Consider the following 15,499-nt stretch of genomic DNA (forward strand, 5'->3'; position numbering starts at 1 on the left):
TTGATTAACATATGGGTAGTTTAGCCCGATATACTAATAAAGCTAATCATATTTTACCAGCTATAAGCATCCCTTGCACCCTCTGTAATTCAACATATGATAATTCTTTAAAAAGTGTTAATTGAGATAGATTTTGGAATAATAATGATTGTATAAATTATGTACTACAGCAAATAAGATGGGTTCCTGCTTTAGAAAGCTTTAAAAATAACAATATAATTGACTTTATTTGGTACCACCCGTGTTATATTAATGATATGCTTGTAGAGTTTCTCCGTTTTGTTCTTCTCATATTTCTCCCGTTCTTTTCATAATTAAGGCTGCTGCCTGCATTTAGATCCTCATCATCTTTCTTTTCCATTGTTGCCATAATTTCATATCTATTTATGAGATTTATTGCAGATTGTTGTTCAAATGCCACCAGAGGGATCTTTCTGAGTTATTCATTTGACTCCTGCTACTCTGTTACGACTTTAGAATACAGACCTAAAATTAAATTTTTGGTTAAGGTAATTCCAAGAATTAACTTGCTGACGTTTGTTGGTGGTTTAATTCATTTCTCTTCTCATACCTTTGCAAGGTAAGGAAGTTTCTGTGGTGAATAGACAGCACACATTTTTCTAAAAGAACTATTATTTAAGGTGTTAGTAAGTAACATCTATTGAGCACTTACTGTATCTCAATTATTGTTTGAAAACTTTACATGTATTATCTCATTTAATCCTCTACAAGGTTTCTCAGAAAGTTACTGTAATTGCTATTTCTATTTTATAGATAAGGAATCTGAAGCACAGACAGGTTATTTAGTCAACGGCCACAAAATTATTAAGCAATGGAGCTGGGATTTGTACTTATAGAAGCTGAATCAATGCCTATAGTTTTTTCAATAAATATGAAGAAAGAAAGAGGGAAAGTAATGGAAAAATCCAGCAGTCACCTTCTAGCATTTTGTTCTCTGTAAATGTTTGCAAAGCTAGAAGTTGTAGGCTAACTCTCACTTTGGTATCTGACTAACGGAGGTTTTTTTTTTTGTTTGTTTTACCAGAATGTTTTCATTTTTTGGTGTTAGTTAAAACTGAAGGGCATTATCTGCTACAAACCAACATAAATAAGTATAGGTCACCTTGCAGTCAAAGTAAATGACGAATATCATTTAGGGGCTAAAGTCAGTCACTGTTGTATACTCTGTAACAGAGATGTTACATGCCCCATTTAACTTCTGAGTAAACAGATACTGTGGCTGTCCTTTCTTTTTCAAGGTTATCTGTAAGCATACTGTGCATTGAAAAATAAAAACTGAAGCTGAAGTGGACAGATTTGGAAAGAATGCACTGTCAAGTAGTATTCAGTAGTTATGGATTTCTTTACAAGTTGGCATCAGTTTTCCAGTTGTTAAACTCTAATTGAAAGTGATGTGATGTTTGTTCCCCAGGCCATCATTCTGGATTGTTTATTGTTTTTACTTCATCTGTCCAGTGGTGACACCAAATAAAACATCTGGCTATTTAGAAGGGAACTCATTTTAAGAGATTACAATTGCACAACTTTTGTTGATGAAGCACAACTGCCAGGGTTGGACTGTTTTTGGGGGAATAGGGCAAATTTATTTGTTTTAGTTTGTATCCTTTTTGTTGCTGTTCTGGAAAAGGACAAGAAGAAAAAAACTGGGAGAAGACAGGGAGAAGAGGTAAGGAGAATTTGGGATGGATTTGTTGGTAATGAGTAAAATATGGAGAAGTAGTAACATTGTTGGGTGTTGATCTTGCTGAACAATCTTCTGAGGACCATAAAATTCTCAGGTCACACAGCTAAGAAAGAACAGAGCAGGCCAGGCGCTGTGGCTCACGCCTATAATCCCAGCACTTTGGGAGGCTGAGGCGGGTGGCTCACCTCAGGTCAGGAGTTTGAGACCAGCCTGACCAACATGAAGAAACCTTGTCTCTCATAAAAAATACAAAATTAGCTGGGTGTCGTGGTGGATGCCTGTAATCCCAGCTACTCAGGAGGCTGAGACAGGAGAATTGCTTGAACCCAGGAGGTGGAGGTTACAGTGAGCTGAGATTGTACCATTGCACTCCATCCTGGGCAATGAGAGCAAAACTTAATCTTTAAAAAAAAAAAAAAAAAAGAACAAGAATTTAAGCTCAAGCAATGGCAGCCAATATCGTGGTCTTTATTATAACACCCAACTCCTAATTGGCAGGATATTGAACATTTGGGAATTTCCAGGATGTGGAATATTTCCTAATTTCCAGGAAAAACATTTGATGAGGCATTTCACATGTATGATTTTATTATATCTTTACATCTGCCTTTCAGCTTTATTACCATTATATAAATGAGAAACCTAAGATTTAAAAGAATCATGAAGGTTTAAAAATATTAAATTATTTGCCCAGTATTTTACAACTGTTTATCGTTGAAGCTAAAAATTGATTTCAAGGGTTTATCAAAGTGTCTCATTGTGCCATCACCGGCAAGAATACTCTAAAGAGTTTTATTGTAGATCACTTATTCTTTGGAAGTCCGGCCTCCAGAGGCCTGGTGTGAAAGTCAACCAAATACGGTGTTCTAGTTAGTTCAACTCTGAAAACTATCTCTTACTATTAATTTTTATACAGTTGCCTATTACCTGTATCTAGATTACTAGGAAATTTAGAAGCAAAACAATACCCCACAAGCAAACACTTTTTGATTTGTAATTTATGGATGATTACATTAAGAGAATATTCACCAGAATAATATATTTATTTATTCATTGAACCATGTTCTAAAGAGTAAACAAATTTTATTTTATTTTAACCTCAGAATCTATCCATAAAAATAGGTAGGACGATATATAGGATGGCAACTACCTGAACAAAATAAACTATCAATAAATCCCACATGTATTTCACATACACATAAGCAACATTTGATGCCTTTGAAGCAATATGCACACTGGAAGACACTTTAACGTCCATGCAATATATATTTTTTGAACTAGTTTCACAAATACTCAAGCAATAAATGTTCCCCTATAAAGAACACTAAAGGTGAAATATTAACAGACAAGATCATAATTATGGAATCAAATTTGTGTATCATTTTTAAGTAAACACCGAGAGCATTATAAACCCATTAAGCATTTGGATAATACCTTTGACAGTGTTTCCTGTGATAGTGGCTTTACAGGGATGCTAGGCTAGACAAACAACTGGCCAATTGAAAAATTATAATGTTGGCTATGAATCAAGTTGAGTTGAGTTTTTCAACATCTGTTAATTTTGGAAAAGTTTAAACTCTCTGACTCCCTCTCTAAATGTGTGCGTAATGTTTACTGTTTGTATATTATACTTTTGTAAATTATTTCAATAATCAATATGTTACTCAAGGAACTTTCTTCTATTACACATTGAGTAAAATGATTATGATATATTTAACTATTGTGTGGTGGAATCAAAATGTCTGTGTTAAATTCTGCTCTATAAGGTAATAAATGTGTAATCGTTGGCAATTGACTTTACCTCAGTACCTCTGTTGACAGCTTAATCTGCAAATGGGATGAAAATAGTTGTTATCTGAAAGCGTTGTTGTGAGGATTAAATTAGTATCTGTAGAACATATTTTACCTGCTTAGTAAAAGTGAGCTTTAATGATATTGATGATGACTACATGGCATGAATAATGATGTGCTCTACTTTTCTGAACTTTGCAGAGAAAATAAAATTTGGGCTATTGAAACATTAGATATTATTTAAAATATTCATTTCAGCTTCTTAATAAAAATAGTAGGAATAACTAAAAACTATTTGAACTTAGCATAATAGTAAGAAAAACTTTGATAAATACCTGATTATTATTGCAAACCCAAACAGCCAGATCAGAAAACTGAAATTCAAATTAAAAGCAAAAAGAAAACAGGGTGCCTTGACAGTGGAGACTGATGCTAAAGTTTCCTTTGTTTTTATATCGTGAGAATTGTCAAGTGGCAAACTGCTCCGGTTAAAGGAGTGTTTTGTGTGCTAAGCCTGGGCAAGTGATAACTACCTGCCTTGTGTATCCACAGAAACGGCTAGCACTGCATAGGCACTGAAAGATTAAATGGTGAAGATTGTTCCAAAGGGAAGGGGGTGCCACAAACTGCTATTTAGATTCTGAACAAATGGACAGAATTTAGAACATAGTTGTAGTGAGCATTTTCAAAATGGACTGGAAAACACATAGAAAGAAAGGAAAGATGTTATGAACATTTGAAACTAGATCTAAGGTTAGTTGAATCAATGTCTGTAACTGCTGTTACATTGTTTGGGTATAAGTGAAAATGGTACAGTGGATATCTGTTGTGTGTTAATATTTTTAAAACAGGCCAAGCCAGGTGCAGTGGTGCATTCTATAGTCCCTGCTATTCTGGAGGCTGAGGTGGAAGGATCTCTTTGAGGCCAGAAGTTTAAGGCCAGCCTGGGCAACATAGCAGGTCCCCACCATCTCAAAAAAAAAAGTTAAAAAACAGGCTAAATCAAGAGAAGACATATGAAACAGAAGGAAAATCCGTGTAATTTTGAACCTAAGGCTTTACATTATCAAAGTAGCATTCTAATATTCTGTGGACTCTGATATTATTGTGAAAATTAGATGCAACTTGGTGTACATTTGTCTCAGATCTAATCATTTTTACCTCCTTTTCGAAGCTCACGACCAAGGCATCTACTTCATTTCAGCCAATTAATTTCTCACATTGTTATTAACTGTAGTCACTATGTTGTACAATGGATCTCTTGAACTCAGCCAATTAACTTCATTTCCCTTTTGTCTGATGGCCTCTTCCCTCTAAGTTCCCCCACCTCCCAGTTTCTCCTCTCTAACATGAGGTATAGTAATGGGCTCAGCCTCTAGAATCAGACAGCCTTGGTTTGAATTCTGATCCTCTACCCACTACTGTAGCATCCTTGGACAATTACATGACTTTGTGTGATTCAGTTTCTTCAACTTTAAATGAAGCTAATAGTAGATCTTGCATCATAGGATTGTAGAGAGGATTATATGAGCTAATACATGTGAAGTACATAAAAGCATGCCTGGCACAGAATAACTGCTCAATAGACAGTCATTATAATTTTTCTGTCAGACACATCTTCCTGAGACCCATCAGTTTTCATTCCGATCCAGAACTTTGCACCAAGACTTGCAATTCATTGAACTGGGGTGGGGGTGGGGACACTTCATTAGCTGTTTTTGTAGAGCTAGATGTTTTCAGTTGTTTGGAAAGTAAATAAATTGCCCAGCAGTTCATGTCACACAGTAAACACTCGATAACTTGACAGTATTAGAAATTGTTAAAATAACTCTAAAGAAAGTTCAGAAATTCTGGTAAAAATGTTCCTTTTTCTGTCAGATACTTTGTCTACATCTTTTTTAGTATATATTATTTCTTTGAGCATAGCATGGTTTGATGGCTTTCAGATTTTTAAGCTTCTGAGAGAAGAGTGAAGTATTTTAGATATATCTTATTTTCCTTTTGTGGTGCCTGGAAGAGGGTTGAGCAAGTAATTGGAATTTAATAAACATTGACCGTCTGTGCAAACATACACCAAAAGCATTCGCACATCACTGAGTTTTCTTCCTAGATAACATTTTAGAAGTTTGAATTTGAATAGAAACATATCTGTTTGTACTTGTAAAGTTTATTTACTATTACCTTTTTTTTTTTTTTAACTAATTATTAGATTTTTAGAATAAAAAATATCTGGCCTTAAAAATTAATGGTGATTATTAATCTTTTGTTAAGCAATATAAAAACTGATAAAAATAACCCAAAAGGCCATTTTTGTCTTCTGGTAGCTTTATTTAGACATGGTCTAGTTACTTTTTCTTCCATATCAATGTGCAGCACCATTAAAACAAATTATTTGGAGAAACTGGTGAAATTCTAATAATGTCTGGAGTTTAATGTTACTATTAATGTCTCGATTTTTTTTTTAGTTTTGACGAATGAACTATTAAAATGTAATATGGTAGTACTAGGAGTAGCTGAAGTTCAGGTGAGTGGTGTGTAGGGAGCCTTTTCTGTTATCTTTTCAATTTCTCTATAAATTTAAAATTATTTCCAAGCAAAAAGTTTATTTTTAGAAAATGAGTAAGGAAATTCAATTATTTACAAGTCTGTTATTTATAAAAGCTACATGTTAAAAATATAGAAAAGTGATCATTTAATTTCCTGTGGCATATTCCCTGAATAGAATATTATGCAGTCATTAAAAAGCATCATTGTGAAAAATGAGCAAAATGTAAAATCTTTCTGACAGTAAGTAGAAAAAAGATTTAGACAGCAATGTAATATGATTACAACCATATTAAACATGGTGATGAAAGTATGTCAAGGTAGTCACTCTGGGGCAGTGGGATTCTGACTCATTTTTTCTTTTTGTCATAGTTTTCTAAATTTCTATAGCTTTTACTCTGAATAACTCTCAAAGATGAAACAGAAGCACCAATGACTAATTTTACTACTAAGGATATGAAATAAATCATGTTGGAGGAACAAAAAAGATAGTTTACCATGACTTCCCAAACTTTAATGAAAAGGTTTTTAATCACCAGTTTTAGCAGGTATCTTAAGGAAAACCTTATTCAGCCAACGGCTTATTCTTTCATCTTGGATACTATGCCTGCATCACTCTTGTCAGTCTTGAATATTTCCATCTTCCAAATGTCACCTCATGCAAAATTGATTAATTTTACCTGTGCTCAGCTGGATGCTCTGAAAACTCTGTCAAAACTTGTTACCTGGACACTCTTACGTAAGAAGAGGTGGGGCAGAAAAGCAACGTGTGCAACTTCAAACTACCACTGTGGTTTAAAATTCCGAAGAACAAATTGCTACCGAAAAACAAAGGCAACCAAATGGGAGGCCCGCTATGGTTCTGGAAGTGACCTGGAGACAACACTGATGACTTTACTCTTCCCTTGTGAATATGATTTCTGTCATTACTGACATTAGCACTTTTGCATCTCTCTAGAGCCTAAGTTCTGTCGCTACAATCTCAGGACACTTGCAAACTTCTCCTTTGTATCCAAAGACTCTACCTCAAGTTGAGTTTTTAACTTAGGGTGTATAATTTCCTATTCCAATTTTTATTATTTGATGAATTTCATTTATAATAGTAAGGAATAAATAGAAGGTATTTTAATATATATAAAATATAAACATCATAATGGTTAGGTCATAATATTCTGGTGTATACAGATAAATACTGTATTATTTATCTGGTATTTAAAATGCACTAGAGTACTTGAAATATAAATGCAACTTCAAAATAAAAGCAATAAGCTGGGAGTTATGTCTTGTTGGCAATTTTTTTTCATATCCTTAAGGCTCCTATTTGGAAATATATTTGTAGGAAAAAAGGGAACATGTCTATTATGTCTTTGTAAGTGTGACTGTATTCTTGACACAAAGAGACCTTGGAATATTCCCATTCCTCAAGGCTGAAGGAAAAATATATATATACACATGTGTATTTATGTGTGTACACACACACACATACACACACACAGACAGAGACAGAATTCACCATAAAATAATAGGCAAGATATGTCCTTGAAAATCATGACAGTAAGTTACTTCTTCCTTGGAGGTGTTCTTCCATCCTTAAACTGAAAAGAATATTATATTGGATCTTTTGTCAATGCTTGGCTAGAACTTAGATAGTGGGCTAGACTTAGAAAATGGGCCTATTTTCAGAAACCCATCTCTCCATGTTCAATGGGGAAAATCTTTGATTGGAACTCCCCACTTAAAAAGGGTATGTGTGAAGGGAGCCTTGGAAGATTTTCAACATTTGATGACATAGCTCCTTGGATGATTTTCAAGACCTGGAGGGGTCCATAATGAAGAATCATGCTGCTTCCATTAGTGTATTTTTCCTCTACATGTTTGCAGACAAAGCTGAGAATCTGTCCAATTTCTTGTCTGGCTAAGGTAGTCTTTATTTTAATAGAAAGGCTAGTCGACTTGGCACATTTGCAAATGACAAGAGCAAATGAAAGCTAGTAACATTTAGATAATTCTCATAGCCAATGGGAGATGACTTTGTGTATGTGACAGCTGCACTTTTTCTTCCACAGTAGTTTACCAAAAGGAGTAGTATATTCTAACAGCGATGAAAAAATTTTGTCTTGTTTTACAGCTGTTAATCACCATAAAATTTTATAGTAATATTGTGGAAGAAATTTAGTTGGGATATGGGCATTTAAAAAGAGAATTGTACCTTTACATAGTTGATGCAGCTTAACTAATATGCCACTCTGCTTTTCAACGCTTTTGAAATATTTAATCACTAATTAGGTTGATGGGTGAAGTATTAGTTTTAGAAATTCTACAAGCAATAATTGATTTATTCTTAATTTAAAAAACTGGAGAGTGTTGTTATATATTAATAACCATATTTCATTTTTCTTGAGATAATAATATAGTATTACAACGTGTACCGAAAATATTTAGTTACAACTGTTTCGAGAGTTACTATGCTATCATTTTCTAAAATCTGATTAATTCGTCTAACTAAACTTTGTTGCTATAATTATGAAAAGAGATTTTATTCCTTATTAACAACTAGAACAAAAAATAATCCTGCAGAACTAAATGAAAAAAAATAACAAATTTAAAAAGTCACATTTAGGGCTCTATGACTTGTGGGATTTGACATAAAAGTACAATGCTTCTTGATATTACTCTGTGACACAGAATTTATCTAAAACTCTTTAGTAAAATACATGCTTTATTTTATTAAAAATAAAAGTGTTTATTATGCTAATAATTATTAGGAAATGTATGTTCATTGATGAACTCTTAAAGTAATTTAATGAATATATTTATTCATATCCATAGAAATGTAATATACTAGTAATTACTTTGCAACAGAAACAGGTATAGATAAGAACAGTGCAAATTTTTAGCTGGTAATATTCAGGCCAACTTTTAAAGACTGTTTGTAGTTGATACTACCTATTAAGCTTCCATTATCACCCAAGAGCAAAACGTTTAGCTTCAGCATCATGAGCAAAATAAAAACCAATTACTCATGAATTATTTATTATAAAAATGAAAGATTGCTTTGGTAGTTGTTATGAATTCATATATTCAAGGCAGACAAAAAACCAAAAACATAAAGTTTCAAAATATCTATTATCTCAGGAAATGTTTCTCTTATACTCCAGTCAAAGCCAGAAACTCTGCAAATAGCTTATTTAATACTAGAGTTGGTGAACATCCTTGGACCAAAGGATGGGTTCTGTGCAATCAGTTCAGTTATGGCTGTCAGTACAAGTCCCTTCAGCAGGGCAGTTCTAGTGAAACTATTCTCAATTTAAAATGGATTTCTATAGATTCCAAAAAAGTGGAAAAAAGAAAACTTTGAAATAATTGTTAAGTGAGAAAGGACCTCCCATGTTCTATTTAACAGAAATTGTATACCTGCTTCCACAAAATGGATTTTCTATTTAGGTAAGCCATTCAGTTGAAAAATGAAATGGGCCATGATAGCATTTTTTACTGCTTAAAATTTCAATTAAATGGCTCCCATTCCAGTTTACCCAGTGGAATGTGAATCCTTACACTCAAAAGCCAAAAAAGCTTGGGGGCAGGGAGGGATCTGTTTTATGGCTTTAGAAGTTATTGTTTTAAGTGATCTGGCTCTGAGGTAGAGTTGCAATGGAATATTCCTTTAGCCAGTGGCACAGACGGGTATTTCTGGAAGAGATTCTGCCCCCTTGTAGTGGAACGTGATGTACATTTTGATTCCCTGGCATGCCTACACTAACACCCATCTGTTATGATGGCATTGTTCCTAAAAATAGGTGGTTTGCCAGGTTCCAGAAGACCTAGGTGTCTGCCATATGTATACATCTCTAAAGGTGTTTTCCAGAACTAAAAACAACACCACCACAACCAAAAAACCAAAAAACAAACCATGGGAGCTTAGTTACGGTGCATTCTTTTAGAGAATAATTTCATTGGTGGATTATTACAAGCACTTATGTCACTAATGCATACATTTAGGAATAAGCACCGTTTCTTATGTTTAACACTAGAAAATCTGCATGTGGAAAGAAATTCATTGGGACTTTGAATAACTCATCTTATGTATAAACAACATTCATTTTAGCTGCTCTCATTCCTGAACACCAGTATTTTTTCATTCACGTTATTTTCATCAGTTCTAGAAAGTATTCCGTAAGCTGGTTTGTTAGAGACTAGAACCTCCAGAAGGACTGCTGTGACCAGTTTTGAGATGGAAATTCATACCCCACAAACTTGACAAGATAGGGTTGATTGCCTGAGGTTAAAAAGCCCAGAAATGGCTTAAGTTAAAGTCAAACGATGGAAATCCTATAGAGCTCTGGGCCCCACAGGAGGTGATTGGATAATTTGGTTACTGAAGAGAAGACATCCCGTTGCTTAGCTACAGGATTCTGGGTGGCAGCTCTTTTCCCTCTCACATTTCCTGGCATTTTGTTTTTGTAAATGTAGTTTCTTGCAAATGAGAGTGTCTGCATGCAGATGTCCACATTGCAATTGTTTTGATTTGTAAAATGAAACAGTATTAGAGGAAGAAAAATACTAGGAAATGTAAAATTCAGAAAGGAACTTCCCGCATGTGCTTCACTGCTAAAATAGATGAAATCAAGTAATGTAAAACATTGTAGAAACTTAAAATTGTGATATGCGCTTTGCAAGATGCAGTATTTTGACTGCAACACTGAAATCAGAGTATCATTTATCTCTTTAAGAATAATAGCACAAACACCTGTTGCATACATCATTTAAAAACTCTGGTATTTAGTCTACTTGTTGAAAGATTTTTTTCAAAAAATCAATGTCAAAGATTTTATAGACATACTTAGGTACATTATTTATTTCATCTTTGAGTACATTTAAGTTAAATTATCACATTTTACTTTGTATGTTAGTTTCTGTTTTCAATTCCTTAGCACTAAGGTGTAAGGTATAAAGTAGAATAATTTCTATAATTATGCCACAACCTGTAAGAGTCATCATCATCATCTCATTATGATCAGTTATCTGTTTATTTTGTGGTGTTAAAACATTGTTGAATTATTTAGATTTAAATAGCAAGGTGTTTTTAATATAGTTCCATGGAAAACATACATGGCTATATTTAGAAATTCATTGTTAAGAAAGTTGTGAAGTCAATTCAAAAGTCTATAGAGCTTATATTTTTATAAAGTTAGTGAGAAAATGTCAAAAGAGTCATCATGCTCCTCTATCAGATTTTCCTTATTTGGGGACAGACTAAAAACATAATAACTTTGAAATTTTTTTTACTACTGTTTATTAGGTATAGCACTGGATAAAGAACATTAAAACAATGGTGAAAGAAACTTGTTAGGCTAAGAAAGCCAATAACGTTTTGCATGATAGATTTAAACTACATGTTACCATACAACTTAAACTTTGTAATTTCTTTGGTTGTAAAAAAGAGATTTGTTTTTTAAATTTTGGGAAAGAAATACCATTCAAGTAGCAATTAGTCATTCTATGGGCAAATAAACCTAAAAATATGAAACTGAAGCTAAGAAAGGATAAAATAAATTGGGAACCTAGAAAAAAATCTGAAATTGTTATAGTGGCATTAACAGTGACATCGTCAGAATCCTTACCACATGCAACATGCTAGGAAGCCAAAGGTAAAACAAAATGACAACAGAAATACACACACACACACACACATAGACACACACACAAAATCAAGATATCACAGGAAACCAGGACAATGCTTCTAAAAGGTTTTATGGCTGATATGTGACTTAAATTGAGTTTTGACAGAATGCTATGATTTTTGAGTAGAGAAATGAAGACAGATATTCCAATAAGAAAAATAAGAAAATTTCAATGGGAAAATAATGATAAAGAACTATTGAAGAATGTTCTACTATTAACATTTTCTTTTGAATAACTGAAATAGGCATCAATTTCTTTAAAGGATAAAGTTATTGAACATGGTAAAGATAAGTTGCCCATCCAGAGACAAAATTAACCGCTTTCTTTGGACGCATTGGGTCAAGCAGATACATACAGAGAGATACACATAGTTGTGATTTATGTTCCGTTAAGATCATATATCTTTTTTTTCCGAGAATTTGTAGAAAAGAAAAACACTAGAAGAATATACACTAAAATCTCTATTTTATGTTTTGTGGAGCCTTTTTATATTTTCCTTTTGGTCATCTATATTTTTTTAAATGCCCAGCAATAAACATGTATATATTGTACAACAGTGTACCTTTTTTTATTTTTTGCCTTTAACAGTGTTACATTTATCTAGGTTCTTTGAAAGCAGTGAAACTAGAATTTGTATTTTGCTATAAAGTAGTTACTTTTCTACTGGCTACCTGTAATTAAGAAGTCTAACTATAGATGTCTAGAAGAGTACCTAAGTGATTAAAGTTGGATCATATTTTCAAATGTGATAAATATTCTTAATATACTCTTTTTTTTTTTCATTTAACTGGCCTGGGTAAATTTGCATAACTAATGAAAGTTATACAGCCCACAACACAGCTCCCTATCCCCTAGGTATTTCTATGAATATCTTTGAGGCTGTTTATGTTGAATACTATTTATGAATAATGAATGCTTTTTCTCTCTTTCTTCCTTTCTGTAGCCCATCCTTATACTGCAAGGCACTGTTAAAATAGCCTGCATACTCAATAAATGGCTTCTGTACAACAGCTTATTAGAAAAAAAACACCCTGGTAAGTAGATGACAGATGTTTTTCCTAGTTTCTTCCTCCAAACAAGAATATTAGATATAGGCCTTTTTCCAGGATATTCTCTGTGGAAAACCAATTTTTGTGTTTTATTTTGTGAGCATACTATTGAAAAATGTTATAGAAGCAAAAATTGACAATAATTACTATGATATAAAGTTTAAAACCATTTTCATCAGTAGACTAAAAAATAATTCTGCTTTTTATGTTTTAAAAATGTTTAAACAAGTAAATTAAAGTCACATGGTTTATGAATGCTATTTCTATAGGAATTTAGTATAAAGAAAGATTGTTGCTTTCAGTTTATACTCACAAAGATTTTATTTAAGTATCATCCATTATGTGTTATATTTAAAAAGAATGCTAGAAAGGTCAAGGTTATGATATTACATATATAAATGAGAATCTCGTAACATACTTCTTACAATAAAACTTAGGGACTAGTATTTAAATACATTTATTTAAAGACAATTTGTAAGCTAGAATTAATGAAAACCTGAATATAATAAATCTATATAGAAAGAAGCATTAAGATTTAAAGGCTGAGGATTTAAAGGGTGATGATGGACAAATATTATCAGTCACTTTATATTTAATTATTAATTTATTTTTAAGTTTAGTTTCATTTCATTTGTTTTCTTTCTTTCTTTCTTTTTTTTTTTTAACTGTAGGAGATGCATGTTGTAATCCCTGGACATTTTTTCATTATTTAAAAATGTAAAATATACTTTTCATCAGCACTTTGAACCTTTTTAAAGGAAAAATGTATATCATTATTAAAACCTACTTTCCTACATTATTCTAAAGATTAAGACATTTTGAGGTGGCCATATTTATTTGGGCAGGAGCAGGTACTTTTGGCAGAGGAGAGGATTCTGGTCCCAGCTTGTTTATACCCTGCACTTTCACAGCAGCACAAAACAAATTAAGAGGTTTTAATCAACACAGAAAAGTTCTTTCCAAATCCAAACAGCTGGTCTGAATAATTTATTCACTTTTTACTTAAACAACCTGCTCTCATTTTTTTTTTCTCGTGCTATTTCTATTCTGCAAACTACAATACCCCATTTCCAGGTTGAGAAACATGAGTCTGAATTCTCTAGTAGAGGGAAGTGTGACATGAAATGAATGTGTTTGAATGTAACAAATGAGGAGCAATTAAATGTTATTAAACTAATGGGTAAAATCAAATGTCTATGGAGAGTCCTGGTACAATTCAAGTCACACACACACAATAAAAGGACTATCTGGAGGTTTTGCTAATCTTTCGGCTCAAGGGTGTATATTTTTATGTTTCTTTTTTCCGTAGGTTAGGTGACAAGCAGAAAGTAGAAGACTCAGTGATATGAAGATATACCCTTTATTCTGAATTAGCTTGGGAGAAAAAAATGACAGCTATTTCCATGATAAGGTTCTTAGCAAGAACCTTAGATAATGTTTTGACTGCAGCTCCCCAAACATCTGTTGGTTTTAAAGATCATGGTGCTTTGAGTGGAGTAAGAATCTAGTGTTGTGATAGACTATCTACTCATGTGAATCATTCTGCCTCCCTCACTAACATTTCAAGCGGACAGTTCATTCTTCACTGTCCATCTGAAAACAGTGTTGTAGAGTGGACAGGCAAAGAACAGCAATGAGGCTGCTTTTCAGTTAAGGTGCTGCTTGTTCTATATAACCAAAATGGGGCAAAGTGCAATATGATCTTTCCTTTTAAAGCTGATAAAATGGCTTAGATCACTTGTCCTTCCAAAACATCAGCAAAATTGCAAAAAGAAATGCTTAGACTTTGATGATGATTTGAAAGGCTGCCACTCATGTGGATGAAGATATTCTGATTTCACTTTCCCCCTTGTTTCTACTGCACCAAGTTTTGTAATCTCATAGCTAGCCTCTCAGGGTACACAATCTAAGCAAGAGGTACTGATAGTGGTGGTGGGAGAGAGCACAGGGATTGAATTACACCATTTTGATGTGAATCCAGGATCTAGCACTTCCTTGCTGATGGATCTTTAGCAAGTTAATTTAAGCCTCAATTACCTCTACAAAACAGTAGAATAGTAACAGTGCCTAACAAATAGAATAAAATGAAGTGACAATTATGAAGTGCTCAACCATGTACCTGGCATAGTATAAGCACATAATAAATCATATTTTACCAAGCTATTTCTCATAAGGACTTCACGATAGAACTTTATAAATGTTTTTCCATCAGTGTAAAATTTGAACTCAAGGCTGATCTAAAACACACACACACACACACACACACACACACACACACACACACACACACAGTTTCTCTGTGCCTGCCTCTAGCTCTCTCATTCTCTTTCCTATATACATACATGCACACATATACATCTATAAGTGAACACAGTGTGTATTCTACATACATACACATCTTTTGACTATCAAATAAATATCTATGACTTCACAAAATTTGGATTTATGAGATTCGTAAAAGGAAGCATGGGACAACATTGGAATAAGGAGAAAAAAGAAAGACATTTATGTGAAATCAACATATAAAGTCACAATATTGGAGTGCAGTGATGAAACTTGTGTATGAAACTTGCTACTCTGTCTTCTCCCTGAAAGCTTTATTTTTTCTGAGAGAACTTAGTATCACCTAGGAATTATATTTTTCCGCAGTCTCCCCTGTTAGCTAACTCCCTTGTTGTACATAGAGGTACAACAGTTTCATAAAACAAAGAGTGACTTGACATTGCCA

General features: G+C 33.3%; 1 protein-coding gene across 2 annotated transcripts in view; it reads left to right on the forward strand.

The window, feature by feature from the left end:
- The window catches only part of LOC144578359 (uncharacterized), a 99,990-nt gene that overhangs the window by 45,837 nt on the left and 38,654 nt on the right, over window positions 1-15,499 (forward strand). For both annotated transcript variants that reach the window (XR_013523935.1, XM_078342665.1), the window contains exon 3: window positions 12,666-12,756. Coding sequence is in view for 1 of the 2 variants with exons in the window: in XM_078342665.1 (XP_078198791.1) it covers window positions 12,666-12,756 (91 nt within the window). In the remaining variant the exon portion in view is untranslated. The remainder of the gene's footprint in view (window positions 1-12,665; window positions 12,757-15,499) is intronic.

The sequence above is a fragment of the Callithrix jacchus genome, chromosome 11 (assembly GCF_049354715.1).
Source record: "Callithrix jacchus isolate 240 chromosome 11, calJac240_pri, whole genome shotgun sequence".
In the NCBI taxonomy this organism is placed as follows: Eukaryota; Metazoa; Chordata; class Mammalia; order Primates; family Cebidae; genus Callithrix; species Callithrix jacchus.